The sequence below is a fragment of the Plectropomus leopardus genome, chromosome 18 (genome assembly GCF_008729295.1).
Source record: "Plectropomus leopardus isolate mb chromosome 18, YSFRI_Pleo_2.0, whole genome shotgun sequence".
Classification (NCBI taxonomy): domain Eukaryota; kingdom Metazoa; phylum Chordata; class Actinopteri; order Perciformes; family Serranidae; genus Plectropomus; species Plectropomus leopardus.
In genome coordinates, this window is record NC_056480.1 from 10,605,454 (window position 1) to 10,623,358 (window position 17,905).

Below are 17,905 nucleotides of genomic sequence, written 5' to 3' on the forward strand. Positions count from 1 at the left end.
AAATGAATGGCAGCTTCCTAAAGTAAAAGAGAAAGCTTAACCAAGAAATACACCTTAATGCCAAATTATACCCTGTGAATCAACTCCAGACTTGAGCGGGCCACTGTGACCATTACATAGCTTGAAATCAGTGGTATGTTATATGTGGGTATAAGCCATTTTTGGCACAAAAGTCAGGGTTATTTTCAATTTTGAAGGCTGATACTTCCCTTAGGTTCATCATTTGATTCATGTTGCCAAATACAGGAAACACTAAAGCGATGAGAGTGACGTCCAAGTACACGATGAGCAGGTCCAGCATTTAAAAACACTTCGACCCTTAAAAATCACCTTAAGTGGAAAATAACAAACACCACATTTTGAACATGTTGTCTACAAATGCTGAAATAAAATGTAAAACATCACAACTTTGTTTCACAACCTAAATAATAAGACCATTGAAGTAAAACAGACTCATATTCCAGTTAAGCGGGTTAGAAACCAAAAGGCAAAAAAATAACAAAACAAAACAAAAAAAAAACAAACAAAAAAAACAACAGTTTTACAGATGTTTCACTGTAAATTCTTATTTTAATTTTCTTTCATAAATCTCAATTTTGTGTCGATCATATGTTGGTTTTAATAATATCAGCAATACATTTGAAAAAGAAACATATTTGGTAATAATTACTGAAATGCAAATAAGCGTTCTTCCAAAATTACATCTCATGTATAAAGCAACGGCAGCATTAATGTGAGCATAATAAGAGCTTGTAATAACATGAAATTGATGAATTTGAAATAGTTTGCCAGATAATTTCGTCAGAAAGCTTTTTACCCCCAACAAACGCCACAGGACCGCCTCCACCAAAGTTTCAAGCCCTCGCTCGGACACAACAACATTCAGGAATGTCTTTCTGCTTTCAATAATGAACATTTGTCAGCTAAAGAAAGTTACAGAGGGGTTTAACAGAGTTTTAATCCTACAATAGTCTCAAATGGGCTTTACATTTTCAATCTGGTGAAATTAATCATTTAATTTGGTCACCTGCGATGAAGCTATCACTACACCAAAGCAACAAAACCTGTGTTGCATAAAAACATCATACAGTGAACTAGACGATGATTAATGGGGAAAAAAGAAAATCTGAAAGTGCAACTTGTCATGTATCCAATGCCTGAATATATGATTTAAGATGTGGCTGAGAAGCTAGGTGAAGTGGAAGGAAGTAAAACATTCAATTTATGACCTAAAGCTGAAAGCATGGGTGAAAATTTGTTCTTATTCCTGTACAATATCTACGTTTTAAAACCATCAAATGGGAGTATTTATCTTTTTATGTGTGTGATTTAAATCTTTTCTTTTTATTTACTATATAGTCAGTGTTTTTATTCCCTCTAAACTGAAAAAAATGTTTTTGACACCTAGCATTCAGTCTTTGTAATTGTGTAATTGCACTTAGAAATAAAAAATATATACACACCAAAATCCCATTTATAAATGAGCCTTAAAGTGCTCAGTTTAATCGTTTGAAATCAGATTAGCAAACTTTGTTTCTGGGATATATGATATCCCAAAAATGGCAAATGAAGATTTGTTTGTCTCTCAATATAAACACTCAGGTATTTTTTTTTCTTTAAATTCTCCTATTAATTAAACAGCTGAAATCTGGCATCCTGCAGGTAATCGTGTTGATGCTTTAATTCCAGATAAAAGCGTCAACGGTTCTTGGTTTTCTTCTGAGTTGATGTTAAGCGCTGTCTGTCACAGGCTGCAGGGAGAACAGTGGGCAGCAATTAATACATTTAGTATCTAACATTTTACAAATCACATCAAAGTGTTAGCCCAGAAGCTGACAAAACACCAGAACGGCTCTTTAAACCCACATTAAAGGGGCAATTCACCCCCAAATCAAAAATACGTATTATTTTTCATACCTGCAGTGCAATTTATAAGTCTTGATTGTTTAAGAGTGTTGTTGATATCTGCTTTCTTTCCAACATAATAGAACTAAATGGCGCTAAGCTTTTGGAGCACTATCCCTGTGTTAAAACAGCCAAGGGTCACTAAAATACACACGTTTAGTGTCTACAATGCTGCTGGAGACACAGCAATGGCTCAAAAAACAACCAGTTTTGTTTGTTGGTCTCAAACAGCGGTCTATAAGTTGGCAGGCCACATCTTTCACTTTAATTGTCTTTAGTAAATAATTTACAGGTTGTTTTTTTTGCATTCTTCAATATATATTTTCCAAAGTCCAGTAAGTTTAATTTATCATTATTATTATTATTATTATTAAACTGCTTACAACATGGTCTGTGGATTATCTTGTAAAAAGGTTTCTTAAAAGCAACATCAAACAATCTAGATAGAAAATTAAGACACATGGCAATAATACAGAACGCTATAATTGGAGTGCTGTCCTAATTTCGACTACAATCTGGATTTCTATTTTTGATTTTGGGGTGAACTGTCCCTTTAAGTCCTTATAATTGAATGTTTCCCAGGTGAAACACAATAATACGGCGTGTCTCACCTTATCTGCTGTTTGCTGGCCTCCTGCTGGAGCGTTTTCCTTGGCCTCTGCTTTCGACTCGCTCTGTGAGGAGGGAGCAGTTGCCTTGGGTCCAGCCACATCGTTGAGCTTGGCCTCCGTGTTCGACTTGTTTTGGTCTACCTTCGGATCACCCTCTGCCTCTGTGTCCTTCGGCCGCTTGGGTGATGCCTAACGAGAGGTTTGAGGAAGTGTCAGAGAGACAAAATTATAAATAAATTTAAAAAATCAAGTACTGACAATAAAGCTCTCTACTGAAATTGTGTTTAACTGGCAGGCTGAAAGCGCACCTCTGTGGACTCTTCTGCTTTTCGTTTAGTTCCTCCCCTCTCGTTCTTCTCGTCGATGACCAGGGCCCCTTCATCCTCATCACTGCTGCCCTCGGCATCTGCTTTCTCTGCACTCCCTGTGTCCCCTGCTCCTTCTGACGCGTTGTCCTTCTTCGATGACTACAGGCAGAGATTGAAGCAACAGTTTAAGAAAAGGAAACAGTTGGACCCACAAAGAGCAAACACCAAAATCTTAATGTTGTCTTGAACTAGTAAACAACACAAGTTTATAAAATGCTTTTCAACATGGGTAAAGACTGGATTGTAATTTGTGCAGAAATTAATTTTACCAGGTTAATGCAGCCATTAGGATTTTCATTTATTTATTTATTTATTATTGTATTATTTGTTTATTTTTTTATTTTTATTTTTATTTTTAAGTGTTGTATTGTTGACAAGTTTTGTGCTTGCTGGATAACAAGCCAATTTCATCTCACGCAATGCATAATTTGTCTAAAAATATTACAATTCATTGTGTTTTGTTGTAGAAAAGCATCTCAATATTAATATATAACGCTATAAGGTAATCTCTTTCCAAACAAGGCAATAAAGAAAATATCCCCCTCTTTGGAAATGTTAGGGTATGCTTGTGAAAGTTTTACCCTCATGGGCCAATGAGTGTGTGAGGAGGCCCTGAGGTTCACCAAAATCTGACAAGCAACATCCAATTACACAACACATACACACAACACACCCAACACACCCAACAATCTAGTAAACACAGGTGGAAACAAAAGCGATGCAAATTTCTGTTGCTGCTATTTTTGGCTCTCTTCCATTACGGTTATCTCTAACGTCCTAATTTGAACAAACAGAAGACACTTGGCCTCAAACCTCCAAAAACACACTTACCTCGTAGCCTTCATGCGTGACGGTGGGGTTGTTCTCAATCTCCCAAAGTCCCTCAGCGAAGCCTTTCCTCTTGTTTGTTTTCACAAACTTCTCCTTGTTTTCATCGTACGGGCACAAATCCTTGGCCCCCAGGAACGCCCTGTAGTGGTCAAACAGAACGAAGATAAATTATTTCTCAAATTATTACTTGATCAACAGATATTAATCAATGACAGTTTTGACAGAACAAATAATACACTGACAATTTTGCTGTTGTTAGAGCCTTACTAGTAGAAGAATATGTAAATGAAAAGTTTGCATTAGACTTGGACTTGTCTTTAAATTTTGGCTTGATGATAGATTAATGTAAACAAAACAAAAACAATATTGACTGGACACGGTGACTCTCGGCAAGAAGAGTCACCTGAAGATGTAAAAATTAATGGAAATCTGGCAACAATAATGTTCAGGGAAAAGTCACAGTCACCAGATGTGTTAAAATATATATATATATATATATATATATATATATATATATATATATATATATATATATATTAGCTGGGCATAGATTAATTTTTTTTAATCTAGATTCATCTCACTGCAATCCTGTAGTTAATCTAGATTAATCTAGATTAAAATTATAGATTTGAATTTTGCCAAAGACATTCAAAATAATATCTATCTATCTAAATGATGAAAATGCATCACAAACTGCTTGAGAAAGCTGTTCTACTATAATATTGGTAAAGAAAAATAATTTTCCATAAGATTTTACTTTGGTGTTTAACTTTTTTTTATTTTGTTAAACACAGACATTTAGGAACACAGGTTCTGTCTCCATGTGGAAAAAGCTTTTTCCTGCTAACTGGAATGAACAGCAGAGGGCGCAGCCTCTGATAACATGACCCTAACTGAACTGTGGGCCTACATTAGAGGTCATGAAGAATGCCATTAACAGTCAGCAGCTTTGTGACACGGCTTGAGCCAATCACTCCAGTCTCTGCTTCTCAGTTTTCACCAGTCACTCAGGCAGACCAGCTTCCGCCTTGTTCACGCCCCCTCCGCGTAATTCGACCAGGTATACATCCGCGCTTAAACAACAAAGTGAAATTGGTGCCTTGCTCACTGTATAGACCCAACTTAGTGAATATAGCGCGATAAGAATCCCGCATTAATCCAGCGCATTAACGCAGCACGTTAACGCCGTTAACGGCCCAGCACTAATATATATATATATATATACATTAACTTTGCAGTGTTGGTGGTAAAAATTAAAAGATCTATTCATGCACTATTAGTATTATTATATATATTATTATTTTTATTATTATTATTATTATTATGGACATCTGTATGTAATATATATTTGCATTAAATGATTTATGTAATGCAGCTAAGTAGACACATAAACACAAATCAGATACTACTTATCAATAGTATTTCAGGTATCACCGTTATTTTCCAAATGGCAGAAATACATTCATGAGCACTGCCTGTTTTAATTTTCTCAAAATCTGCTATAATTTAGGTTCCACTTGGAATATGGCTGGAAATATAAACACACATTACTCACGTCTCATGCGTCCCAAAAAAGAACACCTGGTACTTGTTTGAGGGGGACTTCACGGCTCCTTCAGGTAACTCGTCAATCTGTGAGTTAGGAGGACAGCATCTTGAAAAAGGATGCAGATGAATCCAAAAACCCATGCAACTCATTAGAGAAGAAAAATCGTAATGAAAAAAAAAAAGCAGATTTATATACTGACGTAACAAACACAGGATCACTACATCAACATCAAATTAATGACTAATATCAATATAATATATCGTTAATATTCAAATTGATGTATTGAGTTTAAAACCTAAATTTGATAAACATATCCAGAGCTACAACATATGTTCATAACTAGAAAATGTTAAAAAAAAAAAAACAAAAACAGTTCTTTGGGTTACCAAATCACACATTAGTACCTATGCAAGACATTTTTTTTTTTAGTCCAGGCTGCGCTTAATATATACGTTTTTATTTATTAAAGTTTAATTAGTTGTATTTTATTTTGATTAATCAGCTGATCATTTACTCTAAAATGACAAGAAAAATGCCCCAACCATTTCTCAATTCATCTTTTTCAGATAACATCAAGTGATCCAATTGAAAACAAGGGTTAGTCCACCTTTTTGCATCACTTTACATGCTTAACATCCTTGCAGCACAGTGTGGTGTTGGCTCCACCACTCTGCCAGTATTTATTTGTGTATTTAAACACACAGCAAGACGCCGAGACACAGGAAGGCAGTATTATGATGGCGCCTGATTGCAAACTGCCAAACAGGCCTTTTGGTATTCCCAGATATGACCACTGTGTCAGGATAGGTGGGGCAGGACCTGTGGCCTACTGACATGGGCATGGCCGATAAGAAAAAGGAGGGAAAAGGCAGAGATAAACACTGACACTAACTTATTGGGTGGTGCAGATTTAATAGTTTTGTTTAGTGACACTCTTAATAAACCAGAAGACAGTTTTTGTATGTGTGTAAGCAACAAGTTCGATCACTGAAATGTGAGCGGCTGCTACATCAAAAACAGAAACTCTCACTTAACGGTGCAATCCAGTGTTTCCTTTTCAACTGTTCAGGCCAGTTGTGGTTATGTGTCGTTTTATTTCCACATTTTTCCATTGTAGTTTTTGGCTATAGTATGTGGTGGAATATAACTAAGTACATTTACTCTAGTGCTGTACTTCAGTACAATTTGAGGTACTTTTTATTTTACCTGAGTCTTCTCTTCTCATCTTACTTAATATTTCTACTCCGATACATTTAATAGGGGATTACTGCACTTTTCACTCAGCTGTAGTTACTTGCTAGATTACGGATTTAGATTTTTGCACACATGACAATATTAGAGTTCATAAAATATAATGGTTTGCCATTATAAACTACCAACATTATAAATGCCAACAAGTAAAGCTGAAGTGATTAGCCGATTAATCAATGAGTTGATCAACAGAATTATTTTGGTTGTTTCAGTTGTTTTTCATGTTTAAAAAAAAGTCTGTCCTGCTTCTCTGATGTGAGACTTTTCTATTATGCACTTTTAATATTTTAAGTACCTTTTCCTAATTATACTTGCATACTTTTACGCAAGTAACATTTTCGACGCAGGGCTTTTCTTGTAAGAGTGTTTTAACAGTGGGGTGTTGTAATGTTTTTTTAAGTAAATGATTTGAATACTTCCTCCTTTACTGGCTTTAGTGCAGGACAAAACTTTTTTGGTTGTCGTTATCCTTGTTTTCTTTTATTTAGTATATGGGTAATAATATTTACAAAACTTTGAGTGAGAGTTAAAAAGTTCACGTTTTCTCGCATGCTGAATTCCTCGGAAAATTTGACAGCAATGTTGGGCTACTGTGTGTTTATAGACCGGGTAGACGTTACGTTATAGTCTTATACCATTCTTTTTTTTATTAGTCTGGACCAAAGTGTACCATAATTAAATTTATTTTAAAGTTACAAGCAGCAACACTTTATTAAAAATATTATAATACTAATAAAAAACTAGATAAATAAAAAATCTCATCTAGAAACAACTTTAACTGTGAGATCTTGCATTGGATGAAAAGAATCAGGTGCATATAAAACAGATGAAATCAGGCGATTGGAGTATTGAAGTGTATAAATATATAAATGACTTATGAATTAACCCTTCGAAACTTGAGCAAATTGGCTTCATTTCGTTCAGAGGCACGGCAAGAAATTTCAAGTTCCAGGCAACAAGAAAATTACCTGAAATTAAGGGGAAAAATAAAAAAAATATATACAAACAAATAAAACACTAGGTTAAAAAAAATAAAATAAAATCAACCAAAATGATAAACATACAAATAATTAGTCGAACTGTTATGAATGTACTTTTCTGGACATTTTCTCAATTTATATTATTATCTCCAAAACATTTCTCTCGCTTTACATTTTATCTTTTGCAAAAGTAATTTCCAGGTGTTTTTCTTTTCCTAATTTCTTACAGTTTGTGTAACATCTATTGCTAAGTTCCTTCTTGCCTTTTAAAGCCATGTTAAACAAATAATCATCATAATTTTTTCTCAGGTTTCAAAGTTTAAATGCATGTAACAGGCGTCTGAATAAAGCACAAGAAAAGTGATGTCTTTCCTGGTTCAAAGGATTCAGGAGTCAAAGGCTAGATCTTATTTGTAAATCACATTAATCCATTACGATTAACAGTACCACTGCATTTTAACGTTTCATACATTAAGTACTTTCATATTAGGAAGAAACTCACTATAAAAGCCTCTGAACCTAGGTTTCACTTTCATATATTTGGATTTGCGTTAATAAAAGTTTCAAAGTATAAGAACATTACTGACACGAGCAGGAACAACGTTGCAACAAGTGTGGGCAGGCGGGTATGTTTACAAAGTACCAGCGCATATGGCGACACAAGCAGCCATGTGTAGACTGTAAATGCAACAGTTATTAAAATTGAAAACAACTTACGTAGCACGTAACTTAGCTAATAAGTTCATTTGGCTCCGTCAGTGTGTCTTCGCTGAGATAGCGCAACTTTAACGTTCAGATAACGTTTGCTCGTGGACAGCCGTTAACGTATATGACATGACCGTTAACTCGTTCTGTTACCCAACTGCTCTTCCTAACGGTTAGCTGTAAGTTAACATTAGCCTAACGGGCCCTCTGGGAGACGAAAAGCGGCACATAAAAAGTAACCTTTATGGCAGAGAGCAGCTAGCAACAACATTCATATTTAGTTAGCAGAGCTGGGTAATGAGCTGCCTGTCTACCCGATGACTCACCCGAAAGAAATTTGCAACTGTCTACTGTTGGCTAGCTGTGTGTGGATGCTGGGCAACGTAGCTAACTCGACCGAGCTAAGCTAACTCATGGTAGCTAACTACTGTTAGGCCTCGCAGGTAAACAAGTGGTGTGAGCAGGCGGCCACAAGGACCAAAACGAAACCCAAATGTATAGATGGAAACAAGAAAGGTAACGTCAGGTGCTTACCCTCGCAGGCCAGTGTGGGTACCCCTTCATTTTAGCAAATACAAGATCCCCAGGTTTGTATTCTCTTTGCCTGCTGGACCTCGGCATGTTTCTTGCAGAAATGGCTTGCTGTGTAAGATAAATGAATTAAAACGCAGCGGGAGTTTTAGTTTATCACACTGTCCGGGTTGGTAAACACCTGCTGCAAACAAGGCAAGCGTCCGTTTGTCATCCAAATAAACCAGGCGCGGAAAACTGGAGCGAAGACGCGGCGGGCGACTTTTTTTTTCGCTGAATCTGTGGACTGAAACCACGGCAGGTTAGAGCAACGACACCGCTCTACTTTGTGATTGAATAGCGTTACTAACTGTGCGGCTAAACGCTGTAACTATTTGGTTTTCGCGTTGTCCCGCAATCCTTGAGCTGGCTCGTCCCTCGGACTGTTTGGGTTTGAAATTGAAACCCGCTTCCCAGTTTGCAGACGCGCCCCCAGTACCTGACGAGGCTGCAGTCAGCGCCCCTGTCGACCAAACCTCGAACTGCAGGAACATTTCTCATTAAAATAACAGCTCTCGGTTTGGAAAAGCGAGCAATAAAAACAGTGGACATTTACAGGACAGTTATTGACTGAGATATAAAGTCAGAATAAAGATATATATTTTTATATTTGTTTTTTTTTTTTAAGAAAAAGGCTGTCATCCAAGGTTAAAAATTCAACAGATAATACGAGGGGTCGACAAATTATCGGCCTGGGAGCCAATATTTGGCATTTTGCCGATTATCTGTAAACGTTTTATTTTAGTAGTCGCTGATAAAAAAAATTAACCAACCAACACCCTGGAAGGCAGTCTGCAATGCATGCAAAGGAGGTGTCAGCATGGGAGGAACTTTTACTTTGTAAAACCTCAGGGAGCTTTTTACTTAATATGCAAATGAGTAAATATTTAATTAAATATGCATTTTCTGCATACATTTTCAGAGCGTAAATCTAAACTAAAATAAACACCTACTTTTGCATTTCGTACGTTTTCTTCCCACAAGTCTGAAAGGAGGACTGTATGGATGCTCACTCACCTAAAATTGACCGTTCCATAAATATGATTTCACCTGAGGCGTCTCACCTTAGAGAATTTACTCTCAATCTGTCAAAAATAAATAGACCAATTTTAACTGTATGGCCAGATTAACCTGCAAGGGGACCCAAGGCAAAAAAAGGCCCGTATAAACAATAACTGCAGTTTTCTGTGCTGTAATACTACCAGGGTACATTTGTGCTGAAGTATAATTTGATAAAACACATTTATTTCTGAATATGTGGCATAAACACAAAACTGAAATCAATTATTTGAATTAAGTTTTGACACAGGATAGGGCCTTAATGACAGTTAAGAGGGGCCTTTCATGTGTTCTCGTGTCAGTCAATAATGTGCTTTAATGGTGCATATTTTCTGACACATTTTTAGTAAAACTGGGACCAGCATGTAGCTCAGCCTGTCTCCCCATTACTCCCATATAAGTTTGTCATTACCATAGATATGAATTACTTCATTAAATTCCAAATTTCAACTATTATAAATAGCCAAAAGTATGTGAAACAAACATTGGACCCATATGTGATTGTTGGACACCTCAATCCAAAACCATGGGCATTAACATACTGCTTTAACAGCCTCCACTCCTCTGATTTGGGGACAGGATTTGGTGGGACTTGAATGCAGGGGTTGGTTAGGTCAGGCACAGAGGATTGGTGATCTTTTTTGGTCCAGTTCATTCCAACAGTGTTCCAAACACAAAATCATTTCTTTGCAGACCATGATTCGTGTGCAGGGGCTATTGTCATGTTGAAATAGAAAAGGGCCTCCTTCAAACAGTTCCCATGAATCTTACTTTAAGATTTTCTCAGGCCAGCCATGGCTGTCTTAATCCACTAGAGGGCCCCAAGGAAAAATAAAATGTGGCTCTCTCTTTGGCCTCTAAAGTTTCCCCAACACTGAACCTAGAGCTTTTGCAGCCCTTTCAGTGCCTGGGGTCCTGGGCAGTTGCCCAATTTGCCCAGTTGGTAATAAAGACACAAAAGCATAACAATATGGGTGTCCAGATATTTTTGTTTGGACAATAGGCCTATAAGGATTTTTGTGACACACATGGATGAATAGTGAAGACAGTAAGGAAAAATTAGCCTATTATATCTCCTTGTTTTATAAGCAAGCTAAACAAGGTTATGAGTTAAATAGTCACTGTGTTATTTATCTTGATTTGTCTCTCTGATGAAACTGCAATTAAGCCTTCTGTTTTTGGGGCAGAGCAGCTCTGACTCTGGTTTGTCAATCTAACCTCCTATAAATGAAAATACCTTGGCACATAGGTCATGTCCCCTGGAATCGGGGGCCTATAGTCCTGATGGTGAGCAACTCTTTAAAGTTCAAAACTCTGAAAATTCACAAATCACCTGTGTGATCTACAGCTTTGCAACTTTACACTGTAATCCCAATTGTGAAGACACTCCTCACTCTGTCATTATCGAAACCTGTAAAACTAATAACATCTGTATTTATCTATTTAAATAATTATTAAGAAAATATAATCCACTCGCCATGTGCACGTTTTTCATTTTAGAATAGACAGAATGGAGTCTCGACCATGTTTATTAAAACAATAGACTATATATAAACATCTTTATCTTTATATCTCCATAGAAAAATCTTTATCTAGAGTCTATGATTAAAACCCATAAATTCGGTGTAACAACGGCAAGAGATTTGTATTTATTTATTTTAGATATATAATTAGATGTGTATACGTACTCTGTTCGATGGGGGCGTTAGTGCTCTCAAGTTGTTTACCAACAGAAAACAAACCGAAGAAGAAGAAGAAGGCTGCGCAAAAAGCTGCGCAGTTCACGTTTCTTCAATCATGAATGGTCGAGGCGAATGTTTTGATGAGTGTCGGGACTAAAAAGCTCATTTTCTGCGGTGTAAATCACAGCTGCTGCATCAGCCGCTGTCTTATTATGTGCAGTAACAGATCAGAAACGAATTTAGTTTGACAAAGCAGGAAACTTCCGGGTAGTTTATATCATTTTCCGCGGCGGCCTAGCTAACGTTAGCTAGCGCTGTGAAGTTGGGACAGTCCTTTGATTTAACGACCTCACTGTGAGGCCCCTTTTTTATTTTCCTGACACTACAGCTCCACTGGGAATTATTCCATTATCTTCCTGGCTATAATTATCAAAAATTAGCGTACCTTTAATTGAAGTAAGCTCGTCGGAAAGTGTGAGTGCAGCTTTTTGAGGCCAAACCAAGGAGAAGCAGTTATCCATGTCCACGACTTCCTGCAGATTAATAACCTTTAACAGCACCAGCAAACATGTCTTTAGTCGCCTACGGCAGCAGTGATGACAGTGACTCAGAAGAGACCTCAACCTCTGCAGCACCGGAGAGCAAAGTCAGCTCAGGGGGGCTCTTCTCACTTCTGCCGGCCCCTAAAAAGCAGCCAGGAGGACCCGGTGAACCAAGAAATGAGACAAAAACCAATCGGGACATCACGTCAAACGATGACCTGGATCTTCAGCCATCTAAAGGAGGCATATTATCCAGTCTGCCCAAGCCGAGGAAGCGAACAGAGCCTGTCAAGATCACCGTGCCACAGATCCAGAGACGGGATGTGAGTTGTATCAGCACTTTGCTTTAACGCAGTGTAGCGCCTGTGGTGTGTAATCAGGTTGTAATTCACAGTTTGTGTATTTCATGTCCACAGTCAGACTCTGATGATGATGATGATGAACCAGCAAAGAAGAAACTACACCCTCAGGTAATAAAATCTCACCGTGTGCTGTTACATTCACTGTCACCTGAAGTTTTTATTTCCTCAGTTAAATTTATTCAGTAAGGTTTGAGGAACACTCAAACCTGTTTTTAAATAAATTACTAATAAAACTCAGATTGGAGATCACACAGACAGACAGAGTAAAATGCTGCCTCATCTCCATAACCTAAACATTACAGGAATAATTCAGCTGTCATGTGACTTCACATTATGATATTATGTGATTGTATACATGTGATGTGCGTAGCTGCCTGCACTGGCACTGCCTCTTTTCATTCGTATCTCTCCTCTGTTTCAGGGTTCAGGCCTGTCCTCCCTTCTACCGCAACCCAAAAACCTGATAGTGAAGGAGACTGACAGACCCTTGATTCCTCACACACTCACCAAGCGTCAAGAGCCCAAAAAACCCAAACCTGGAACGCCTGCTCAGGGTCTGCTTGGTTCTAGTGCATCTCCCTCTGCTATTAAAGCCGCGGCAAAGTCCGCCGCCCTGCAGCTGGCCAGACAAATAGCCACTGACGACCAGGATAACGAGGAGGACATAACCCCACAGAACTACTTTTCTCTGGGCGAGAGCTCCCAGCCTCTCCCTGCAGTCGTCCCAAGCTTAGACCCTGAGCCAGGACCCCCAGTAGAGCCTCTTCCTCTCCCTTTTCCTCTTGCACCTGCCGATGAGCCGGGTCAGTCAGACGCCCCTCTCGACTTCGGAGGTAACCATGAGGGAGCTGGTCCATGGGGAGGTCAATATCCGCAGTATCAGCAGCCCTTGCCAGGCCCAGAAGCTCTCCCTCAGGTAATCACGATTCATGATGTAGCTCATCCTGCATGTTATTCTACTTGTGCTGAATATGCACTTGAGTAGTTGCATTAACTGGATTATTTAAGGAGCTGACAAAAGCCAATCCACTTCAAGGTCAGTCCTCTTGTAAAAGCTGGAGATTTTAATTCAGCTCATAAGTAGAGTCATGGAAAACCTCAGGAAGCCTTCACTTTAGGAAAGGCATGCATGCACTTGCACGATCCAGCCACGTGCTACAGATACTGCTGACAGTATAAATGTCACATGTTCACAAATGCAACGAGAGCACCAAAACATCCATAAATAATACAACCAAAAATATACATAGAGCTCACAGAGCCACTTAATTGTCTTTATAGTCTCAGGTGTGTCCAGTTTTTGCAGTGACATCCTTGTTTTGCCATTCATAAACATTAACCATGCACAGTGTCAAGATGGGTTAGATCAGTATCCAGAGTCAGCTAACTGCTCTCAGCCAGAGGCCTGCATACGCAAATAAAAGATAAGAGCAGTCTGATGATCAACTCAAGCTATATAAACCAGCTATTATGGGACATGAATTTAAGTGACATCACAAACTTTTGTCTCCTCTGGCAGGGATATTATAATGAGCCATACTATGGAGACCCTGACGTCGGATTGGCAGAAGCTGAAGAGCCTGGAAACTCCGCCATGTTTGATGATGAAGCAGTAAGAAGTTTGCTGCTTCCTCTCCCTCTATTGTTTTGATATAGAACTTGCTTTGTGCTTAGTTAATAGAGTGCTGCAGGGATGTTTTTCATCGCTCCGGTTCCCTCATCAAAAGGCTTGTGGGATTTTTGTATTGGATTTTGGATTTTTGCAGAAAATAAAGTCTGTGGCAAACAAACATTTTTGACATTTACATTTTGTGTTTAGTAAGATAATGGTTTGAAGCGCCAACTCAATCAGCAGATGTAAAAATCTAACCAAAAACCTGCTAGCTTTAAGACGAGGGAACTGAGCGCTTTGTAGGGTTAACTCTTGATAATTTTGCAGCTGCAATCAGCCAAGTTTAAAACGTTTAACTGATGTAAGCGTTTTCTTCCGGTGTTTCAGTTCATGCGGCTGCAGGGGAAACGGAATAGAGGCAAAGAGGAGGTGAAGTTCCTGGAAATCAAAGGGGATGACCAGCTGAGTGGCAACCAGCAGTGGATGACCAAGAGCATGACAGAGGAGAAGCAGACCCGTCAGTCCTTCAGCAAGGTGACCCGACTAGATCTCTACTGGGGGATTAGAATTGGCAGGGTTGGGTGAAAAAGTGGTGCTCGCGTTTACGTTCAGATTTTTTTTCAGCTTTAGGAAAGTGGAAGGATGTGTGCTTTTGCGCACTGAAGATGTACACTCAGCTGAGACTGGTAACACCTGCAGCCCTCCAGCTATAAAATGTTTGATGTGGTAGAGCTGAAAAATATTTCATGGCCTGATTCAACAGACAGGATTCTTATTTCTTAAATGTGAACACTCACAAGAAGAATACAGTTTTGGTTATTTGACTCATGACTTACAGAGCTTTAACAAAAATGACTCGTCAAACAACACGAGAAGTCAGAAAATGTCCTGATGGCACTTCATGTAACATCTTTTTTCATTTCTGCAGAAAAAAGGGGAACAGCCCACAGGGCAACAGCGACGCAAGCATCAGATAACATATCTCATTCACCAGGTGAGTTCGTCTGAAGCGTAAATTATACTTACCGCGTTTTTGCATTGCAAAATTCTGTGATCTGCTTTGTCAGGGTTCAGCAGGACGTCTGTGCAAACCCAAAAGTCAGTGTAGTCCTTGAAATGCTACATTATAGATGTTCTGACACTAAAATATCACAAGATTTAACTGGGAGGGATTCAGAGTTCAGCTAAATTCAATGATGTTACCAAACTAGCCTGTTTATTTAAATATGCTGTACAAAAGATGTCAAAAAAAAAAAAAAAAGATCATAAAAAATGTCACCGAACACAAATAGAATATATTGTAACGAAGGTAAATGGGCAAAAAAAATGTTTTGTCAGTTTTGAAGGTGATTCGGAGCAGAGTGTTTCTGTACCAACATGCCAAGAGTCTGCACTCCCGGTGTGACATGTCTGCACAGATTTAGCTCCAAGCTGTTGGTCACCGCGCTTGTTTGGACAGAGCGAATATCAAGCGTTGTGCTGCCTGCTGTGTGCCTACGGTTTAGACAGTTAGCTGCCAGATGGCGATGCCTACACAAGGCGTTCAAACAAGCTAAAAATAGTGGCCAAATTTCTCTTTAACTTTGCATGCAGGTTCTTGTTTATCGTTCAGAGTAATTGGCTCTGTGGTCATGTTGGGCGGTGTTTTATTTTTACACACCCTGGATGGTATTCAAAATTGGGATCAGTGCACAGAGTGTGGATTTATTTTTATTGTTTAAACGGTTAAGTAGAACTCATATTTTTGTGTTTTCTCACTAAATACTTTTGGCTCTTTTTAAAGCAGGGTTTCCAATGTTATCTCAGGTAGTCTGACCTCTATAATTAGACTTACATATCTGTACCAGAGGTGGCACCAAGTTATTGTTTTGCAAGTCACAAGTAAGTCTCAAATCTTAGCACTCAAGTTCTTTGAGTTTCAAGTCCAAAACAAGTCACAATGCACATTTAACCAAATGTAATGCCATTTCAAAAACAAAGTAATAATATTTGAAATTTATAAATATCATGAATATTATATTTTATATTATTTTTTTCCCCCTCTAAATATATTACTTGATTTTCTTCTTTCTCAGGCGAAGGAACGTGAGTTGGAGCTGAAGAACAGCTGGGCAGATAACAAGCTATCCCGCAGACAGACGCAGGCCAAATACGGTTTCTAAATATCAGACTGTGGACTCTTGGTGGCATGTGGAAACCCTGCATCAGAAACTAGAGTAGAGCTTTCCAGACACCCCCCCCCCCCACAAAGGGAAAACTTGTGTGTGGGAAGAAACTATACACACCTTTATAAGAGTTTTTTCCCCCTGCCCTCCTTCCTGTATTTGTGTTGAATTGTTATTATTCAGTAGATATTTTGGTCAAATGTTCCATAAAGTGTTACTTCAGCCACAGTCTCTAAACTTCCTTTCACAGTAATTTACAGTAAATATAGGCTCTGTACCTACAAATAACAATATAACTGTGTTTTTAAGGTACCTGTGGCAGAGACGATGTAACGTGACCCTTAAGATGCTATTATAAATGTTTTCCTTTCAGTGTGTATGTGTCCCGTTCGTCAGAGAAAGTTGATGCGACTCCTTTTCACTTGTGACAAAGATTGTATGAGTCAGGTTTGGATCTCTGGCAATCACACAAATGTTGGTCAAAATGCTGCTGTTGATATTTAGAAATGAACCAGTCAGCAGAAAGCTGTGGCACGTTCCATATTTATACGCTGAATCAGTGATTTTTTAATTTAAAAAAAAAAAAAAAAAAGATGTTGGAAAACATGCTGCTCACAATTAAATAAATATCTAAAAATAGTTCACGTTGCTTTTATTTCGTCCCTAATTTTTTAATTCACATTCTAAAATTGAAAACTCAGCAAAATTGTGAACATTAAATCCTTTTTTTTTTTAAAGATGTTTTACATGAACTGCCAGAGAACCAAACTTGCATTTTACTCTCAGCTGTTTCTTTAGGCATCAGGCCGGAGAACCGAAACCTCTTTTCTCATGCTCTGAGCTGAAATGCCATCAGAGGGGTTTTCCTTCAACGACAGGCTCCACTGTACCTGATTCAACATGCTGAATCAGCCTAAAAACATAAGCCGACAAGGCCCAACTCTCGCCAGCGGTGTGGGACGCATCGCAAAAATTAAGGCAACAAACGCTCAGTGATGGCGGACTAATGGCTCGGTGTGAAGCTATTTTTACACAGAGATTTTTACACGTTACAAACCTTTTAATTTGACAGAACAAATGACGACAGCATCACTTCACTCCAGTGTGTGATTTTAGACAGCATGCTGGCATCACGGAACCACAAGAGGCATGACATTTAACAGCGTCAACCTCTGGTGTGACATATAACACGCATCAGCAGCACTTTAGAAACAATAACAACAGCATAAATTGGCAATAACAATCGTGCCATCTGTGTTCTATGGCGGCTGATTTCGTCCTCTGCACGGAGGTTAAGGAGCTCTCCGATATCATTGTTTTCCTAATATGCAGACATTTTTGGCTGCTGCTCTTCTTTGACTTAGCTGCTAACTGCTAGAAGCTGCTTTTTAAATCTCCCACACGGAGTCACGTGCATAGCATGTCGTCAAAACGTCACACCCGTCTTGCCTATGGTCGCGTCATGCCGGCTGTCCTTCTGATAGACACCATTTAGGCCCTGTTACTACCTCTCATGGCACCTTAAAGGCAAAACAGTTGTTTTCCCATCCTGAGACTGTACCCTTGTATATACACAACAGCGAGGCGGCTTAATGGTACAAAAAAAATTCCCTCTTTGAACAGACAGCGTAAAGGGGATTTGACACTTACAGCACTCCTTGCTTAATTCCATTATTGTCTCCTTTGGACAAAATCTAACTTTGACCTCAGCAG

The 17,905-nt window shown here is 38.6% G+C and overlaps 2 protein-coding genes across 3 annotated transcripts; one reads left to right on the plus strand and one right to left on the minus strand.

The window, feature by feature from the left end:
* Positions 1-579: 579 nt before the first annotated feature.
* Positions 580-9,191, minus strand: LOC121958138 (hepatoma-derived growth factor-like). Of its 2 annotated transcripts, none has more exons than XM_042507009.1 (6): positions 8,735-9,191; positions 5,271-5,347; positions 3,716-3,854; positions 2,825-2,983; positions 2,517-2,705; positions 580-1,751 (listed from the first exon to the last, which is right to left on the minus strand). In XM_042507009.1, the coding sequence occupies exons 1-6, from the start codon at positions 8,819-8,821 to the stop codon at positions 1,731-1,733; spliced, it is 672 nt and encodes a 223-aa protein (XP_042362943.1). In that variant the 5' UTR covers positions 8,822-9,191; the 3' UTR covers positions 580-1,730. The 2 variants fall into 2 exon arrangements, with proteins under 2 accessions (XP_042362943.1, XP_042362944.1); XM_042507010.1 differs by lacking the exon at positions 8,735-9,191 and adding an exon at positions 8,213-8,439 and having other exon boundaries at positions 5,271-5,369.
* Positions 9,192-11,619: 2,428 nt separating this feature from the next.
* prcc (proline rich mitotic checkpoint control factor) lies at positions 11,620-16,564 on the plus strand. The gene is made up of 7 exons (XM_042506392.1): positions 11,620-12,376; positions 12,470-12,523; positions 12,837-13,331; positions 13,935-14,027; positions 14,415-14,561; positions 14,956-15,021; positions 16,103-16,564. The coding sequence occupies exons 1-7, from the start codon at positions 12,080-12,082 to the stop codon at positions 16,187-16,189; spliced, it is 1,239 nt and encodes a 412-aa protein (XP_042362326.1). The 5' UTR covers positions 11,620-12,079; the 3' UTR covers positions 16,190-16,564.
* Positions 16,565-17,905: the final 1,341 nt, after the last annotated feature.

Excerpts from the sequence above, each read along its gene's own strand:
- prcc (XM_042506392.1), top strand. The coding sequence starts at position 12,080 with ATGTCTTTAGTCGCCTACGGCAGCAGTGATGACAGTGACTCAGAAGAG. Across the intron at positions 12,377-12,469 it reads CACAGATCCAGAGACGGGAT|TCAGACTCTGATGATGATGA; the intron begins GTGAGTTGTATC and ends TCATGTCCACAG. Across the intron at positions 13,332-13,934 it reads GCCCAGAAGCTCTCCCTCAG|GGATATTATAATGAGCCATA; the intron begins GTAATCACGATT and ends CTCCTCTGGCAG.
- LOC121958138 (XM_042507009.1), bottom strand. The coding sequence starts at position 8,821 with ATGCCGAGGTCCAGCAGGCAAAGAGAATACAAACCTGGGGATCTTGTA. Across the intron at positions 3,855-5,270 it reads TTTTTTGGGACGCATGAGAC|GGCGTTCCTGGGGGCCAAGG; the intron begins GTGAGTAATGTG and ends TGACCACTACAG. Across the intron at positions 2,706-2,824 it reads AAGCAGAAGAGTCCACAGAG|GCATCACCCAAGCGGCCGAA; the intron begins GTGCGCTTTCAG and ends ACCTCTCGTTAG.